At 53.3% G+C, this 19,993-nt stretch overlaps 1 protein-coding gene across 3 annotated transcripts in view; it reads right to left on the bottom strand.

The window, feature by feature from the left end:
• The window catches only part of SLC66A2 (solute carrier family 66 member 2), a 48,689-nt gene that overhangs the window by 2,808 nt on the left and 25,888 nt on the right, over positions 1 to 19,993 (bottom strand). For 2 of the 3 annotated variants that reach the window (XM_057526739.1, XM_057526740.1), the window contains one exon: positions 10,736 to 10,952. The exons of the other annotated variant lie outside the window; for it this stretch is intronic. In XM_057526739.1, the coding sequence (XP_057382722.1) occupies positions 10,736 to 10,952 (217 nt within the window). The remainder of the gene's footprint in view (positions 1 to 10,735; positions 10,953 to 19,993) is intronic. 3 annotated transcript variants of the gene reach the window in all.

The following is a 19,993-nucleotide window of genomic DNA, read 5'->3' as shown; positions in this document are numbered from 1 at the left end:
GAGGGTCAGCCCGACCGCACAGAACCGGGACAGGAAGGGGACAGCTCCCCTGACCTGCACCCACGGCGGCTGGAGGCTTCCATGGTCCTTAATCAGGAGAATGACTCAGGGCTCGGGGAGGCCCCCTGACCTGCACCCACAGCGGCTGGAGGCTTCCATGATCCTCAATCAGGAGAATGACTCAGGGCTCGGGGAGGCCCAGAAGGCTGGCTCCCGTCGACCCCGCAGCCGGCCCACCCGTCTCAACAGCCCAGTGCGTCTCACTTGGCTTGTCGTGTTGACTCACATGGCGTTTAAAGACTTTTGTTTTTAATTAGCTGATAACTAACTCTGCATTTAAAAATCCAGGTTATTATATATCATCAGTCCTTTTTCTCTGGCTTTCAACATTTATTTGACTTCGGTTTTTAGCAGTTTGTGGTGTAATGCATGTTTGGGACTTGCTGAATATCTTAAATCTGTACGTTGATCTTGCATCAAATTTGGGAAGTTTTCAGCCATTATTTCTTCAACATTCTTTTCTGCACCACTCTTTCCCCTCTCCTGTGGTCTCAGGTGACACAAATGTTAGATTTCATGGTGCTGTCCCTGAGTCTATTCTCTTTTTTTCCCCCGATTTTTTTTCTGTTGTTCAGAATGGATGACTTATATTGATCTTCAAGTTCATTAATTCGTCCTCTGTCATCACCATTCTACTACTGAACTACTGAAGTATAGTTTTTATTTAGCTACTGTATTTTTCAATTTAAAATTTTCTAGTTGGCTTTTCTTAGAGCTTTTATTTCTCTCCTGAGATGGTCTGTCTTTGCGTTGATTTCAAGAGTGTCTGCTGTTGCTCCTTAGAGCTCAGTTATACTAGTGACTTTAAAATTGGATAATTCCAGTATCTGTCACCTTAGCTGACTGTCTTTCGATTCTTTGTTGTCTGTTGATTGTCTTTTCTTTTGAGAGTTGTTGACATTTTCCTACTCTTCATGGTAATTTTGGTTTATATCCTAGACGTTTTTAACATTACGTAAGGAGACTCTGTCGTGCTTCAATCCTGTGGAGAATGTCGTTTTTTATGTTCTACCAGGGAACTGACACGGTTAAGTTCAAGCTGCAAGTTCTGGCTGGTTTTCAGGGGCTACGGCTCAATTTCAGTTCAGTTTTCAAAACCACTGCGGCGCTATTTGTATCTGCACTGTGTGGGCAGCCCTCGGTGGCCAGGCTGGGACTTGGGTGGTGGTCTGCCCCACAGGTCCTGGAGGAGAGCCCTTCCTGCTCCTCAGACCAGGCAGAGCGGCTTCTCTCGGAGCTTTCTACCCAGCACACCGTTCTGGACTTGGGGCTGTGCTGGAGTCCAGGCTAGCAGATGTGAAAAAACAAAACACCTCGTGTCATTCATACTTCCTCCCCGCAATCCGTCCGCTCCAGCACCAGGCTGCTCCGCCCATCCCGTCCAGGTTTGTAGCTGCACCCAAGGGGAAAGACGGGCCCTTCACGGAAAAGATCTGAGATTAGTAGCATTCCATCACTGGCCACCCTGTGCCCCGTCCCGAGTTCTGCTGGCCTTCGCTGACTGGTCCCTGTGGGCACCTGACCTAGTAGACCCTGGACAACGGCTGAGGAGCAGCAGGGAGAATGCCTCGTTGCTGTCATCTCTTCTACGTGGCATCTGTCGCCGCAAAGTTGTGCCTCTCTCTCCGTCTGAATTCTGTCCTGCTCTGGTGCACCAACTTGGGATTTTGGAGTGAAGTAGCGGTGTGACAAATAGCCTGTAGGTGACTCTGCATCATGGCCCAGGGACACAGGGGACTGGACAGGGGCCGCCCACAGCGGCGCGGGTCAACCTGCACACGTGGAACCCCGGGGGGATTGCGGAGGCCGGGCGGGAGGGAGATGTACACGACACGGTGGAGAAACGCACCAGAGCGACAGCTGTGGCGGGAGCGGTGTGCGCCGGGGACTGGGCACCAGGAGGCTGCGGGCACCTGGGCAGACCGGAGCCAAGATCCCCCCATCCGAGCTACAGAGATGCCCGGCCTGCCAGCGAGGCTGCCCACAGCTTTCCACAGCTCGGAGCACTTCCATTTCAAAGGAAAACCCACACCCACAGAGCAAGCATTTCAAGGAGAAGCTCCGACAAGCAACCGCTATTTCTGCAAAAGGCCGTGAAGACAGGAAGAGAACCAACGAGTCATAAATGAGTCTAGTTCCATTTTACAGAATTGGGAGCTGAGGCACAGTCTCCCCCAGAGATACCCGAACTTAACAGGAGACCCAAAGACCCTCCCTCCAAAAATGAACAACACGGGTGGCCTGTGCGGCCCCTGTTATGGAGGAGAGGCTGAGACACAGAGAAGTCGGGTGGCTCGCCCAAGGGCACACAGAGAGTGCCTCGCACTGTGGGAAGGGCTGGGGAGGGGGCGGCAGGAGGCACAGCTGGAGCCTGTCCCGGGCTGGTGTCCCTCCGGGCCCTGAAGGCACAGGTGCACCTTCACCCCGGCAAGTGGAGACGTGAGGTCATCGCAGAGAGCTGGGCCCTGCCTGACGCACACGAACATTTTTAGCTGCCCAGGCGCCTCCCGGGGCCCCGGCCCACAGTCGGCTCTTGCCCCGGGGGCAGGAATCCGACAGGCCCCACCACCAGCCCCACGTGTGGAGGGCTCGGGGCAAATATTAATCAAGCTGCTCCTGGCCCGTCTGAGCAGAAGACCAGTGCCAGCCTGAGCGGTGTGAGCCCTCGTGCAGGGCGCTCTGGACATACAAGCTCGTGCCTCGCACCCTCTGGTCACCCCAGACCCTGGGGTGCCCTGTGGACGTGTGCCGAGCCCAGGCCCATTCTCCCCACACGGGTGTTAGGTCTTCCTTTACCCTCAACAGCTATCGGGCGGGGCGAGCCCCAAGGCTTGGCTACCACCGGCCAGCAGGCCAGGGACGTCCTCGTGGACACCACATCCGGAACTCGCCTGCTGCGCACGGCTGGGTCTCCAGGAAGACCCCTCCTTGAGCGAGGGCTCAGCCGGCCCAGGGCTCCGATGATGCCGGGGGTGCAGGGCTCAGAGAGCCTTGCAGAAGCCGGTCTGGGTGGGAGGGGACACTGTCCCCAGGCTGCATTCCTCCAGCTCAGGGGGCGCCTGGAAGCTGGATTCCTTTCTCTAGGTCCCTCCTCACTCTGGTCCCCACCCCAGCTGCTGCCTCAAGTGCCTGGCCCTCCCCGCCCTCCTGCTATTTTAATCCGGGCTCCCGTTACCTCATTTTTCCTCCCAAAGTGAGCAGGCAGATGACTATGCCTAAAATACCTCTCACCTCATCCTCCCCCATCCGGCCGTCCAGAAAGCCTCCACCCAGCCAGGGGCCGAGAGGTGAGAGCCTCACCCCTGCGCCTACCCCAGCCCCGCCAGCAGCCCACACACCTCCTCGGCCCCGCCAGCAGCCCACACACCTCCCCGGCCGCGCCTCATTCCCACCTCCCAGCCCGGGCCACACCTACCCTCCCGTCCGCCTATCCAGAGCTCCCCGAAATTCAAACCCTACCCGGAAAACATCCCACAGGAGTAGGTCTTTGTGACAGTGGGTCACAAGAAACAATGGTTTCTTGGGTGTGACATCCAAAGCATAGCAATTTTTTTAAAAGATACATTGGACTTCATCAAAGTCAAATCTTTTGTGCTGCAGTGTGAAAAGACAGCATACAATGGGAGAAGATATTTGCAAATCACATATCTGATAAGAACAGTTAAAGATCTCTACAACTCAATAATAAAAGACAAATAACCAAATTTTTAAATGGGCAAAGAATCTGGATAGACCTTTCTCTAAAGAAGACGCACAGATGGCCAATAATCACAGGAAAAGGTGTTTGATGTCATTAGTCACCAGAGAAACGCAAATCAAAGCCACAGGAGATCCCACTTCACACCCACGAGGACGGCTACTGTCAAGAGGTCAGATGGTAACGAGCGTTGGTGAGGGTGTGGAAAAGCCAGAACCCCCGAACACCCATGGTGGGAACGGAAAATGGTGCAGCCATCAACTCAGCAATTGCACTGCTAGGTGTATTCCAAGACAAAGGAAAACGTATGTCCACACAGAAACTGGTACACAAGTGTTCACAGAAGCGCTGTTCACAACAGCCAGAAAGACGGCGAACCCAAATGTCTACCAGCTGAAGAAAAAATAAACAAAACTCGATCTGGCCGTACACTGAAATACTATTCAACCTTAGAAAAGATGGACGCTGACAGATCGTACGTGGACGGACCTTGGGAACCTTATGCAGAGTGAAAGCAGCAAAGGACCTCGTATCGTCTGATTCCATTTACATGACGTGCCCAGAGCAGACAGAGCCGCAGAGACAGAAAGCAGACCAGTGGTTGCCCAGGCCTGGCAGCGAGGGTGGGGGAAATGGGGAGTACTAATGGGTATGAGACTGCTTTCTGGGTGACGAAAATGTCCTAAAATTAGATTGTGCTGATGGCTGCACAACTCTGTGAAAGTCCTAAAATCCACTGAATTGCGTACTTTAAATGGCGATGGTGTGATAGGTTACATCTCAATGAAGTTTTTTTTTTTGAAGTTCCAGGGCTTTTGCTGAATTCTAATTCCAGCCCTCGTCCATCGACTGTACCCTGGGTGTGGCGTGTGCGTGTGTGTACTGTGGCGGAGAAGCATGTGTGGGAGCCCACACGTGCGCTGTTACCACGTGCACCATGCATCGCATTCTCCATTCACACCATTGTGGGCTTATTACGTGTCAAGGACGACAGGGGAAGATGAGTAGGGGGCTGAGAAGTGACATACGTGCGGCCCCCGGGGGAGGCGCCGCCCTGATTCCCGAGCAGCCAAGGCTCCAGGCGCCCCGCTCCAGGTTCAAGGGCAACGCCGGAGCCGGAGCAGGTGGACACTTCCCGGACGCTGCCTGTCAAGGCAGGAAGTGTCCCCGCTGGGACAAGGCAGCGGGCGGGGCGGCCTCAGCTGCTGCGGCGCCTCGGCATCCCCACCACACCACGGCGGCCACGCACGCACGCGCGCACACGCGACCTCCTCTCGCGGCCCCTGCTCGTCCCCGGGCTTCCCGCCTGCCCCTCCCCCTCCTCGATCGTAACCGGTTCCCCGGCTGGTTTTCCCCACGCTGGCCTCCTCTTCCCGTCCCAGCCGCCCCCAGGCTCTCCAGTAATTACTTGTTGGGGAACGTCTTCCGATCCAGCAAAACGCGGAGGAAGGAGGAGGAACTTCACTCACAGTCGGCCTCTTAGGGCCGCTGCGCTAATTAGTAACATGATTCAAAAGCTGCAGCACTTTCTATTACTGGTTCAGAAGCAACAGTCACTTAACATTTTGTAAAGGGAAATCATCAAGTATCTCTTGCATTTCCTCCAAGAAATGTACGTGTGTGAAAATGTGTGTGCATGTGTGTGTGAGCATATGTGCACGTGGTCTGTGTATGCATGTTTGAGAATCTGCGTGTGGGAGTGTGTGCGTGTGAGCGTGTGCACACGTGTGTGTGAGTTGCGTGTGAGTGTGCACACACCTGTGTGCATGGGCTCACACCCTCTGAACGCGTCCATGGGTAGGCCCTTCCAAGCAGTTCCGCAGGAGACGAAGTTGGTCCTCGAATAGGACCTCACAGCCCCTTCCCTTCTTACGCCTCCTGACGGTCTTCTGTCTGAAGCAAGCTGAGGCCGAGTGTCCCGCAGCAGATCTGTGGTGGCCTTGACCACAGGGCTTTGAGAATCGCAAACCCCAGCGGGTCCAGGGCGTCTCCATCACGGAGGAGGTCAGGGGACGCAGCAGCCCTCCCGGCGGGCCCCCTGGACGGATGTCTGAGGACGCTGGGTCAGGCCACGCAGAGCGGCTGCTGGGAAGCGGGGACAAGGGCCAGAGGCAGCCCTGACACCAAGTCCTGAGCCCAGGCCTGGGTGCAGGAGAGGGAGGCAGGCCTCTGGTCCTCTGCTTGGGACAGGACAAGCCAACCTCAGGAGGCTCCTGTGTCCATGCCGAGGGGGGCTGACCACGCAGCCGGCCGGGGGGTCCCGTGCCAGGGCAAGTTCTGGGCTGAACCCAGGCTGAGCCGACCCCGCGGAGTGCACACAGGGAGCCCCCGCCCCTCTCTTCCAGGCTGGGATGTGGAAGGCGGGAGGGGAGCTTCCCTCACGGCCCCACCCTCCTCGCTCCGCCCCGTAGGAATCAGGCTACAACGTGAAGGTGGCATCGTGCTGGCCCTGGGGACGAGGGAAGGGTCAGGCGCAGGTCAGACCAGCCCAGCCTGCACAGGGACACCTAAGAGTCTCATTTTCAGGATCGAGGAGTCGGATTTATTGACCTTTGACAGCCAAGCTGTTCTGGGTGCTGGGGACACTTCACTGAGCAAGGAAAGAAGGCCCCCGCCCTGGGGCCAAAGTGACAACCGAGACAGACGGACCTTGGCAGGGATGGAGCAGAGACGGGGGTGGGGTTGAGGGAAGACCCAGCAGAGGGACACGCGGAGGCCCGGGTGCCCGTGAGCTGGGCTGGGAGAAGCCGATGCCGGTGTTGCACTGTTTACGCACCTGCTTCAGGTTTAATCCATCACTGCGTGAAAATTCCTTTACCTTAGAGTTTCGCTTACACAGGCTTCTTCGAAGAAGCACAGATTTTACAGGAAACAAAACTGTAACCGGGCTCCAGCCCTGCACTTGCTCTCTCTCCCAGCACTCGTCTGTGCTCACCGCTAAGAAAAAGGGTGTTGGCCCTTTAAATACACAGAGAGCAGGGTCACCTCTTCGTTAACTCCAGCTGAGCAGAGAACCTGTGACCCTCCCATCCCCTCCGGTCACCTGCAGGGCCCGCCCCCCCACACCAGGTGCAGAGGGCAGGACCTCGGCTCTCGGCCCAGCTGGCCCCCAGCGGCCCGGCCCTGCAGACCCACCCACGGAGCCCTGCCTGGGCATCCTGCGGCTCAGTGGACACGACAGCAACACTGAACAGGCCCCTAACCTAATTACACCTCCACCCAGAGCCCGTCTCCGGGCCGGCAGGGGCCACGATTAGGTTAGTCTTCTTAACAAGGATAAGTGGGCTCCTGAGAGGACCCCGCGCTCCAAGCTGATTGAATTAGCGGCCCGTGTCCGTGACACAGACTGGCCCCCTCCGCTGGCTCCGGGCCCTGCTCGGGCCCTGCCGGTTGGCGTGGAGCGGGTCTTCGTCCCCGCGCGGCTGGGCCTTCTCGCCAGACCTGCTAGCGGCACTGACCACAGTCTCCTTCCCTTCCCTTCCGCCTTTGCCTTCTGTCTCCTTTACCCAGTGCCGCCGGGCAGGCGGGTGGTCTGTGGGGGGGAGGGGCCCTGGGGGAGAGGGGCTGCGGTCACCAAAGGCTGACGACCACATGCATCCTTTACGCCCTGAAGTCAGAATCTCAGGAGCATGTGCTCCACTCGGCCCTCACACAGTTCCCCGGGCTTCCTCTTTTCAGGTCAGACGCCCCAGGTGCCAGGGCCTTCTGCACATCCTGTCACTCCCGAGGTCACCCCGAGACCTAAGTGGGACGGCCACGCCCACGGCTGCGCTTCTGCAGAGCAGCACAGACCTCCATGGTCCGGCCTGGCGTCTTTCCAACACCGCCTGTGCCGGATGAGCCACTGCAGCCCCACCAGGGACACAATTCCCAGAAAGGAGAAGAAAGGTGCCTTCTGCACCTTTCGCTGTTGTGCACAAATTCTCCAAGAATTAGCCCGATCAGCTAGGTACCCACACTGGTAAATCTTCCACATTCATACCTGCTTCCCCAAGTGTTCTCCTATTTCCCAAAAGTGAGTTAGAGAATCGACTATTTTAGTCCTTCATGAGTTCATTCAATAAATATTTACTGAACTGAACTGCTGTAATTTTCCAAGCACGTTGTCAGATGCTGGGGAAAGAAATAAATGGGATACAGTCCTTGCCTTCAAGGCCGTCAGTCAAGTAGATGAGCTGGGCAAATTAAAACAGTGCATCACTGTCAGATGGCAAGGATGTTTCCGGAGAAACATGGAGACAGTGGTCAAATAAAAGGAGGTTTAGAAGGTCAGCCTAAAAGGCAGCTGCAGTCATGTGTCCCGTACCCAAGATAAGAGTATCACACACAAAAACAAAGGGTTAGTTAAAATCAGGTGTGACACAAACTTCAGCTTCTTGGAAGACAGAATCGTCTCCCTGTTCCTCCCCTATACACCCTGGACATTACACAGAAACACCAGACTCTCAAAGGTGGGGAGAAGGCCACAGAAACCCCAGACTTGGAGCTGGAGAAGCAGGAAATGCCAAAAGGCCCCAAGAAGAGGCTGCTCTCTGTGCAAAAGACCAGGAAGGGCGCAGCCTGGCAAAATAGGCAACTTTTAGCCAATAACTGCTCTACTCTAGACAAACATAACAGAAAAAAAGGCAGCCCCACCACCACCCGTCATAGCAGAAGAGGGTGGAAATCCTAGACTTTTACTCCTGCCAGGCGTCCCAATCCCACCGCCAGGGTAGTGTCAAGAAAGCCAGCTAAAACCAAAGGTCTAAGTAAGACCCAGAGTCTTATAAATAAAATGGAAATGTCTAGGTTTAAACTGGAAATCATCTGTCACATCAAGAACCAGGAAGATCTCACACAGAATTAAAAAAAGACAGTGTTTAGATGCCAAAACTGTGAGAAAAAGCAAAGATTTTCAAACAGCCACTTTAAAACTGCTTCAATGAGCAATTATGAATATGCTTGAAACAAATGAAAAGAGAGTCTCAGCAAAGAAACAAAAAGCTTCACAAAAGAAACATATGTAAAGAAGAACCAAATGTAAGTTTTACTGTATTGAAAAATACAATAACCAAAAGGAATAACCAAAGTGAATGGGCTCTCAGAGCACAGTGGCTGGAACACTGGAAAGAACCAGTGAATCATAACAAAAAAAGAAATGATCTTAACAGAAGAATTATAGCAAATGACCTAACATTCCACATCATCAGAGTCCTAGAGAAGAGGGGTAAAGGGCAGGACTGAAAAAGTACTCAAAGACATAACAGCTGAAAACTTCCCCAAATTAGCAGGAAATACAACCCTAGGGATTCAAGAAGCTGAGTGAATCCCAAACAGGACAGATCCACACCAAGACACACGTCACAGTCAAACTTCTGAAAAGTAAAGACAAAAAAAAAAAAAAATCTCAAAAGCAGTTAGAGCAAAATAACACCTTACTTATAGGGGAAAACAAAAATCACAGTGGGTTTCTCATCAGAAGCCACAGAGGCCAGAAGGAAGTGGCACATTTTTCAAGGGCTAAAAGAAATGAACTATCAACCTAGAATTCTGTATCAGCAAAAATATCCTTCAGAGATGAAAGGGATATCAAGACATTCTCAGGTGAAGGAAAAGTAAAAAAATCTGCCACCACCTGAAATACCCTTAAAGGCTAGTTACAGGAGTTTCTCAAAACAGGAAAAAGAACAAAAACAAAAACAAAAACAAGAAAAGAAGGAATCTTGGAATAGCAGGAAGGAAGAAAGAATATCATAAGCAAAAATAAGGGTAAACACAATAGACATTCCTATTCCTCTTCAGTTTTGTGCATTATGTTGATTGAAGCAAAAATTATTATCTGATGTGGTTCTAAATATGAATAGAGGAAATATTTAAGAAAATTGTAAGTGGAGGGAAACATTATGTATATAAAATATACTACATTAAAAATATCATAAAGGGAGGTAAAGTTTCTACACTTCACTAAAAAAATCTATACAAAGAGATACCCACTCAAAAACACTATAGATAAATACTCATTAAACAGTAACTCCCCATTCTCCCTTCTTCCTAGCCCCTGGCAACCAGCATTCTACTTTCTGTCTATGAATTCGATGACCCTAAGTCCCTCATATAAGTGGAACCATACAGTATTTTTCCTGTTGTGACTGGCTTATCTCACTGAGCATCATGTCCTCAAGAGTCCATGAAGTAGCCTGTGTCAGAATTCCCTTCCTGCTAAGACTGAATAATATTCCATTGTATGGACAGACCACATTGTGCTTATCTATTCATCCACTGATGGACACTTGGGTTGCTTCCATGTTTTATCTGTTATGAATAATGCTGTTATGTTATGAACATGGGTGTACGATCTCTCTTCAAGACCCTGCTTTCAATTCTCTTGGTTATATGCCCAGAAGTAGAATTGCTGGGTCACATTGTAATTCTATTTTTAATATTTTGAGGAAATGGCATACTGCTTTCCACAACAGCTGTACCATTTTGCATTCCCACCAACAGAACACAAGAATTCCAATTTTTGCACATCCTTACCAACACTTGCTATTCTCTGTTTTTCTGACAGTCACCATCCAAACGGGTGAGAGGTGGCCATCTCACCGTAGTTTTCATTGTACAGGTCTTCCACCTCCTTGGTTAAGTTAATTCCTAAGCATTTTATGCTTTTTGATGTTCTCATAAATGGAACTGTGCCTGAGGGAGGCAGGGAGTGCCTGAGACCTGCTCTTGGTGGTGCTAAGGGGGAGGAAGCTGCCGCGTCATTTCCTACATTAAAGGGCTTGAAGCTTCTGCCTTCTGGAGACATCTGTGGACCCCGCCTCCCGTCCGTGGCCCGCAGTGAGCTGCTTCACGGAGGGTCTCAGCTTCCCCTCACCTGTTGCACAGGAACACACCTGCTTGCACATCAAGAGGTCAGAAGACCAGCGTCCTAACCCGGAACTGCTCTTGAGCTGGCAGCTTCCCAGATTTGTGCCCGGGTCCCCGCCGCGCCCCTACCTCATGCCCTCCGTGGACCGGTGGCGGTGGTTGCGGCAGAGCTGCGGCACGCCCAGCATGGCCTCGGTCAGCACGGCCAGGAAGCCCAGGCTCTCCACGAAGAGGGCCGAGTCGAGGGACAGGTAGGTGACGCAGCCCGCCACGCCGCTGAAGGCCAGGACACACTGCACGTAGTCCCCGAAGCGGCTCCAGCGCCAGAAGTGCCGGGGCTCGAGGTCTAGGGCAAAAGGGAGAGAGACGTGAACCAGGTGGGGAGGCCAAGGCCAGTGTGGGGAGGCCGGGACCGAGTGGGGAGGCCAAGGTCAGTGAGAGGAGGCCGGGACCGAGTGGGGAGGCCAAGGTCAGTGAGAGGAGGCCGGGACCGAGTGGGGAGGCCAAGGTCAGTGTGGGGAGGCCGGGACCGAGTGGGGAGGCCAAGGTCAGTGAGAGGAGGACGGGACCAAGTGAGCAGGCCAAGGCCAGTGTGGGGAGGATGGGACCAAGTGGGGAGGCCAAGGTCAGTGTGGGGAGGACAGGACCAAGTGAGCAGGCCAAGGCCAGTGTGGGGAGGATGGGACCAAGTGGGGAGGCCAAGGTCAGTGTGGGGAGGACAGGACCGAGTGAGCAGGCCAAGGCCAGTGTGGGGAGGACGGGACCGAGTGGGGAGGCCAAGGTCAGTGTGGGGAGGACGGGACCGAGTGGGGAGGCCAAGGTCAGTGTGGGGAGGATGGGACCGAGTGAGGAGGCCAAGGTCGGTGTGGGGAGGATGGGACCAAGTGAGCAGGTCAAGGTCAGTGTGGGGAGGATGGGACCGAGTGGGGAGGCCAAGGTCAGTGTGGGGAGGACGGGACCGAGTGAGCAGGTCAAGGTCAGTGTGGGGAGGCCGGGACCGAGTGGGGAGGCCAAGGTCAGTGTGGGGAGGACGGGACCAAGTGGGGAGGCCAAGGTCAGTGAGAGGAGGATGGGACTGAGTGAGGAGGCCAAGGTCAGTGTGGGGAGGACGTAAACTGTGGGCTCCATCTGCCTCCATTATGGCATTTCTGAAGGAGCCTTGATATAGGTATTAGCTCCACATAAAAGACACTAAAATCCTTAAATTCTTCCTAAAATAGTCTGATAGTGTACTGCGGGCTGGTACCAGAGCCTCTGGAACCTCTCTCCATTCCTTCCCTCTACAGCTTTGGATTAATTTTGTTTCTCCATTTCCTCAGATGTAATAGAGGAACAACAGTCCCTACCTCCTAGGGTTGTTCCATTGGTTAAATGAGTTAATCTTATGAATCTCAAAAGTACCCAGCCCATAATAAAGGCCCAGTGAAAGTGTACGATATCACCACACACTTAGCTGATACGATGTTATTGTTTGCTGCACAGACGTGTCCTACCGAAACCAAATTCACAAGCACTCACACAAATGAGCAGTTCACATGAGGTTCCTGGGCACTGGCAGAGACACGCGGGGGTCCTGGGCACAGAGGTGGTGGCCGGGAAGGTCAGGGAATGGGGATAAACACGGAGGGAGTCGGGGAGGGCGCGACGTGCCGAGCCTGACCCGGTCCTTAGACTGGTCGGGTCCAGAGCCCGGCACCCCTTCGGGGAAAGGCCCAGCAAGGCTGCCGGCATGGGCGAGGCCACCAGGAGTCGGCCGTCCAGGGGCCCGGGAGGCGCCACGGGGCAGGGTCCAGGCTGTTCCACACGCCCTGTCCCCCACATCCAGGTCCCCCGCTACCTCACCCCATGTGAGGACACTGTGGGCATCGGAGCTGGGAAGGGGGAGGGCCGGCAGGGGCGCCAGAGGCGGAATGGACACGGCCTGCGGCTCTGAGGGGCCCTCCCCGGGGACCTCAGGGTCCTGAGACTGGCTGCTCCCTGAGAAGCCCCAGCTGCAGTGTGGGGGCCTGAGTGGGGGGGGGGCAGGACACGGAGCAGGGGGCCCACGCACAGGCCCCGCAGACAGAGGGCCCGAGAGGGTGTGGCAGGGGAGGACTCGCAGGCCTGCCGAGTTAGGTCCTGTCTCTGTGCCCAAGGAGCGGGGAGAACACGGTCAGGGCTGAGAGCTCGGGCAGGACAGGGACGGCTGAGGACACCAGGTGAGTGTGTGGGGACTTCAGAAAGCTGGGTCTGTGGTCAATCGATCGGAAGCCTTTCTATTTTAGGTTCTCAGGGAGCAAGTCAGTTGGCAAATGGCTACCAGAAAATCCTTGTCAAAAAGTTTCTGAGAAGAGACTGAGGTTGGGCCCCTACCTTCATGTGCAAAAATTAACTCAAAATGGACCAAAGACTAAACATACTAGATAAAACTAGAAAACTCTTAGAAGAAAATACAGGGAGAAAGCGTCATGACACTGAATTTGTTAGTGATTTCTTAGATATACCAAAAGCACAGGCAACAAATGAAAAAATAGATAAATTGGACTACATCAAAATTTTAAACTTCTGTGCTTCTAGGGAAAAAGCTCCTTGATATGGGTCTTGGCAATGATTTTTTGGATATGATTCCAAAAGCACAAGCAACAAAAGCAAAAATAAACAAGTGGAATTACATCAAACTAAAAAGCTTCCGCAACTCAGAGATATAAAGAACAAACTAGTAGTTATGGGGGGCGGGGGGATCCAATACAGGGGTGGGAGGGTGCAAGGTACAAACTACTGGGTGTAAGATCAGCTACAAGGATGTACTGTACAACACAGGGAATATAGCCAATACTTTGTAAATGGAGTGCAACCTTTAAAGATCGAATGAAAAAAGAAACAAAGAAAAAGCTTCTGCAAAGCAGAAGAAACATTCAGCAGCATAAAAAGGCAACCTATCCAATGGGAGGAAATATTTACTATCTTCTAAGGGGTTAATATCCAAAATATATACAGAACCAGACCACTCAACGTCAAAAAACAAACAACCCAATTAAAAATGGACAGAATGGGACTTCCCTGGTGACGCAGTCATTGGGAATCCGCCTGCCAGTGCAGGGGACACGGGTTTGAGCCCTGGTCCGGGAAGATCCCACATGCCGCGGAGCAACGAAGCCCGTGTGCCACAACTACCGAGCCTGCGCTCTAGAGCCCGCGAGCCACAACTACTGAGCCCGAGAGCCACAACTACTGAGCCCGCGCGCCTAGAGCCCGTGCTCGGCAACAAGAGAAGCCACCGCAATGAGAAGACTGCGCACCGCAACGAAGAGCAGCCCCCGCAGCAACGGAGACCCAACACAGCCAAAAATAAATAAATGAATGAATAAATTTATTAAAAAATAAAAAAATAAAAACGAAAGTGGGCAGAGGAGTTGAATAAACGTTTTTCCAAAGAAGACATACAAGTGGCCGACAGGTAGGTACATGAAAAGATGCCCAACATCACTAATCATCAGGGAAATGCAAATCAAAACCACAGTGAGATGTCACCTCACACCTGTCAGAACGGCCATCATCAAAAAGACAGGAAGTAACAAGTGTTGCCGAGGAGGCGGGAGGAGGGAGCCCATGCGCTGCTGGTGGGGATGTAAATTGGTGCAGCCGCGGAAAACAGGACGGCAGTTTCTCAACAAAGTAAACACAGAATTACTGTATGATCCAGCAATTCCGCCTCCGGGCACACACCCAAAAGAACTGAAAACAGCTACTCGAACAGGTATTCGTACACCCAGCCCTGAGGCTACAGGACGTCAGCGAGAGCTTGGACAGAAGAGTGGTGCCCGGAGAGGAGGCGCGCCAGAGTCACGGCATCTCTGCCCGCCCCCCACCCCCAGGGAGGGTCAGGCCTGGGGCTTCACCTTGGCTCCAGGGAGGCCGCAGGGGGCCCGCGTGGCCACCTCCGACTTCTCGCTAGTTCTCTCAGGCCATCCCGGGCCCCTGGTCTGCTGGTCCACATCCCGCTGCGTCACAGGCAGGTTTGCAAAGCCGTTGTAGCCACAAAACCATCCACACAAATGCCAGAAACAGGGCACAGAGAAGGTCGAGGTCACCCCACGGGCGTTCGGTGGGGCCAGCATCCTGCCAAACCCCCCGCTCCGCTGACGCTGAGGACAGGGCCCCTCCCTGCGTTCACCATGACGGACTCACAGGAGGGACATGAGGACCAAAAGTGGGGTCAAGACGAGGGGGGACGGCGTCCGTGGGAGCGCGGAGGGGCCGGGAGCCCAGCTGCCGCCTCCAGAGAGTTTGGTTACATGGCTGCCATTTGCCAAAGCACATGACTGTATTAAGTCTGCCAAGCGATCTGCGTTTACACACGAAAACACAAAGTTGCATTTTATGTAATTAAGCTCATCTGTGGCAGAAAACACAGCCTCCTGGATACATTTTTAAAGAATTCCTTTTGAAAGTAAGGACTACGTACAGGCACATGAGGCTCACCCGCTTTCCGCCCCCAGCACGACGGACGGATCGGCCTCCTCCCATCAGCCTAGCACCAGCCAGGGGGCCCTGGGCGGGCGAGCCAGGCCGGGCTGGGAGGCAACGCGGGCCGGCAGGACGCACAGCGCGCGCCAGCTCCTGGGACTCGACGCTCAGGAAACTGCCCCCGCCGGAGGATTAGGTGCCAACAATTCACTTCGAGAACCCAGGAGACACGGCCTTTTTCACCGCGACTCACTGTGATGACCTGTGGAAATGCGCGTAATTCCTGCCGTTCAGGTTTATACAACTTCACCACGTGGGTCAGAGTCCAGCAGCAGCGCTCAGGCATCACAGCCGTCAAGTTCTCATCCGACAGCCCCTCACCCAAGCGTCCGCTGCTGTGGTGGCGACGAGGGTCTGGGCTACCCACCACAACCACTGCAGTCGCTGGGACGTGTCCCTTCAGTAAACCCGGCCTGAGACCAGCATCCGCCTTCTGCAGCCGAAGTGCTGTCCCTGCGCGAGGACCACACTCGGAACCAGCCGGCAGCCCGGGGCGAGTGGGCGAGTGAAGTGGGCGGGCGGGTGCAGAGGCGTGCCGGGGGGGAGGGGAGGGGACATGAGGGCGGCCCCGCGTCTGAGTGCGGGGGGGCTTCGAAACAAAAAGTCGTGCAGCTTGCTCACAGCTCTATGCTCGGGAACAGGTGGGACCAAATAAGCATGTTCTGCATGAGAATCTCAAGGTGTCTCCTCAAAAGGCCCGAATAACTGTAACAGGCATCCTCATCAATAAGCACGAATTCCGAACGAGGTGTAAAGCTGCCCAATTCAATGCTCATTTGGCAAACAGCACTTTGCCACCTCAGAGAACAAGATCCAAGAGGTCGGCGCCTCCAAGGCCACCGCTGCACAGTGACCGCCGCACGCCCTCCGGGGGGTGAGGACAAAGCTCCCTGAGAACGGGAAAGGGCAGGAGGAAGTGTGACTCGGAGGAGGTGGGATAGGAGCTGGTCATCGGGGGAGAGAGGACCTGTCATGATCGATGCCCACTTCCCAGAAGTCTGTCTCTGCCTGTGTCACAGGCAGGGGAATCGTCTCTTCCAGGAGCTGGGTTGACCACTGTTTCTGAAGTTCCAGGGAAACGTGCCAGCACCAGGGAGCACCTGGCCCTTTACAAGATGATACAGCAGTGAATTGCCAGAGGAAGCAAAAAGAACCCTCACGTGCGTTTTCACAATACTTATCACATATCTGAGACGAAAGAGGAAGGCAAAGTGTGACGAGATCAAGAAGACGAGAGCTGGGCTTCCCTGGTGGCGCAGTGGTTAAGAATCCGCCTGCCAATGCAGGGGACATGGGTTCGAGCCCTGGTCCGGGAAGATCCCACATGCCACGGAGCAACTAAGCCCATGCACCACAGCTACTGAGCCTGTGCTCTAGAGCCCGCGCTCTAGAGCGTGCAAGCCACAACTACTGGACCCACGTGCCACAACTACTGAAGCCCGCGTGCCTAGAGCCCATGCTCTGCAAAAGAGAAGCCACCGCAGTGAAAAGCCTGTGCACCACAACGAAGAGTAGCCCCCTGGTCGCCGCAACTAGAGAAAGCCCACGCGCAGCAACGAAGACCCAACGCGGCCAAAAATAAATAAAATTAATTAATTAATTTAAAAAAAAGAAGACGAGAGCCCCACAGATGACCAGCTGTGTTTCCATGGCAACAGCGTGACTCGATGCCCGTGGGCTTCAGATGCAGTCACTGTTCCTCTCTGTGGCCCAGCAACTGAACTGGAACGTCCAACCCCATCCAAGCCTGTCAACTCACTCAGCCTACAATGTTCACTGAAAATCAAGGCCCAGGGCCTTCCTAAAACATAGGCGCCGCTAAGCTGAGCACACCCTAAGCCACCTCAATTCATGCACTTACCACAAACGGAGCCATCTAAGGAGGGCCCCCCAGAGCAGCAGGGGGACAGCTGGTGTCCCCAGCGGGGAGGGCATGGGGATTCCCTGGGACACCCACAGTGGCCGCTCGCACCAGGGCAAAGGAGCGGAGGGGACAGCCCGCCACAGTCCCCACCGCCCTGAGAAGAAAGAGTAATCATCCTTCCACTCTGGCAAATTCCAGGCTGCAGGACAGGAACAAAAACCCGTACTAGCTGGGCATTTACACCGAAGCGGCTAGGGGTGCTTAGAAGAATACAAAGGCCGGAAAAGTGAAAACTGAGCTGCCACTTCTCTTTCCAGCCAAGATGGGGCAAAGGGGCCACATTTACTCTCCCCAACAACCAAAACACGGTCAAAATATGTGGAGTTTTGGACCAAAAATGGGCAAAATATATCCTTGTAAGACCCTGGACATTGGGCAGTGAAGGACAGCAATCTCTGAGATGGGAAACAGGTGCGGTAAGCCCCAAACTGTCCCAGTTGTACCCTGAGAGTTCCCAGGACATGGGACAGGAAGTGGGACCCTCACAGCCGAGCCGGCAGACACCCTGAGTGAAGGCGCTGGTCTGGGAACGAGCAGGTGGAATGTGCAGGTCTCGGGGCTGGAGGGAAGGCTGCATGGGGGCCGAGGGCCTGCAGAATGGCCCTCAAGGACTCGGCGGGGCCCCCACCAGCGAGGGAACCAAGAGGGTTCACATTAGCAGCCCTCACCCCAGCCAGCCTGGGAAACCTCAAAACGCACGGGCATTAGGCAGAGCACAGGGGCAACTTGCCCCAGCAGTAGGGAACAGTTAGCCCAGACTGGGCACTGCTTTGGTTCCACTGAACTAATCTTAAAAGCAGGATCTAAGAAGATCAAGCTGGGCCGTCCCTGGTGGTCCAGAGGTAAAGAACCTGCCTTACAGCGCAGGGGACGCACGTTCGATCCCTGGTCAGGGAACTAAGATCTCACACACCAAGGGGCAACTAAGCCCGCACACCACAACAACTGAGCTCACCCGCCTCAACTAGAGCCCGTGAGCCGCAAACTGCAGAGCCCACGCACTCTGGAACCCGTGCACCACAACTACAGAGCCCACAGGCCCTGGAGCCTGTGTGCCACAACTAGAGAAGAGAAAACCCACACACCACAACTAGAGAGAAGCCCGTGCACCACAGCGAAAGATCCCGCCTGCCTCAAAGAAGATCCTGCGTGCTGCAACTAAGACCCGACGCAGCCAAAAATAAACAAGATAAATAAATAAATAAATAAATCTTAAAAAGAAAAAAAGATCAAACTGTTTCCAAGTTACTTAACTGCACCCTAGAACAAAGCTCAAGAAAATTTATAGGCCCACAAAAATATCCATCACTCAGCAAAGTAAAATTCACAATGTCTGACATCCAATCAAAAATGACCATTGGGGGCTTCCCTGGTGGCGCAGTGGTTAAGAATCCACCTGCCAATGCAGGGGACACGGGTTCGAGCCCTGGTCCGGGAAGATCCCACATGCCACGGAGCAACGAAGCCCGTGCACCACAACTACTGAGCCTGTGCTCTAGAGCCTGCGAGCCACAACTACTGAGCTCGCATGCCACAACTACTGAAGCCCACACGCCTAAAGCCCGTGCTCTGCTACAAGAGAAGCCACCACAATGAGAAGCCCGCGCATGACAACGAAGAGTAGCCCCCGCTCGCTGCAACTAGAGAAAGCCCGTGTGCAGCAATGAAGATCCAATGCAGCCAAAAATAAAATAAATTAAATAAATCAATTAAAAAAAAAAGACCACTGGACACACTAAATAAGTGGGTGAACATATATGATTTTTTTCTTACCATTTAAATCTTATTAATAGATAAGTGACTATTTAAACAAAATAAGAACAATGTAGCATGGGGCTTTAGCACATGTAAAGTCAACCATATGACAATTACACTAAGGTAGGCAGGGGATAAACAAAAGTATGCTTTTCCCTAAGATCAAGAACAAAGTATGCTCACTCTTACCACTTCTAATCAACATTGTGCTGGAGTTTCTATCCAGAGCAACCAGGCAAAAAAAGAAAAAAAAAAGAAAGAAATAAAAGGCATCCAGGTGGGAAAGGAAAAAGTAAAACTATCCCTATTTGCAGATGACATGATCTTATTTAATAAGTATCTAAGGAACCCACTAAAATCCATTAGAATGAATAAATGAGTTCAGCAAGGTTGCAGGCTATCAGATCAATATACAAAAGTAAATTGCATTTCTACATACTAGCAATGAACAATCAGAAACTGAGATTTAATAAACAATACCATACATGATACCATAAAAAAATATGAAATACTTAGGGATAAATCTGAGAATGTGCAAGATGGGCACACTGAAAACTACAAAACATTGCTGAGGGAAATGAAAGCAGACGTAAGTGGAGAGCTACACGGTGTTTCCGTGCTGGCGGTCTCAACACTGCTGCGCCGGGAGTCTCCAAGACCATCCCCAGGTCTGATGATCTATCAGGAGGGCTCGCCCAGCACGTCTCCAGAGCCACAGCCGTGATTATTATACCACAGGATATAAAGCAAAATCCACAAAGGGAAGGGCAGATGGGGTGGAGTCTGGAGGACTCCAGGTGTGAGCTCCCAGGAGCCTCTCCCAGGACCCTCCCTCGGATGAGCTTGATTCCTCCAGCAACAGACGATGACCAGGGAAGCTCATTAAGGACTCGGTGCCCAGAGTTTTTACTGGGGGCTGGTCACGTAGACACCCTCTGCCTAGCACACACCAAAATCCCAGACTTCCAGAAGGAAAGCAGGTGTCCAGACCGTTGAAGCATAGAAAGCTCCTCTCATCAGTTCTGAGAATAATGGGAAGTATGCCAAACTCCAAGTTCCCAGACATCAGCCAGGGGCCAACTTGGCAAGTGGGTTTTTCTAAGGACAGCAGTCCCAGGCCTGCTGTGTTAACACTTTCTGCACAATCATAAAGACGTCAATTCTCCCCAAATTAATCTATAGATTCAAGATAATCCCAATCA

Source organism: Balaenoptera acutorostrata, chromosome 13, assembly GCF_949987535.1.
Source record: "Balaenoptera acutorostrata chromosome 13, mBalAcu1.1, whole genome shotgun sequence".
Lineage (NCBI taxonomy): Eukaryota > Metazoa > Chordata > Mammalia > Artiodactyla > Balaenopteridae > Balaenoptera > Balaenoptera acutorostrata.
This window is presented reverse-complemented; position numbering and strand designations above follow the sequence as displayed.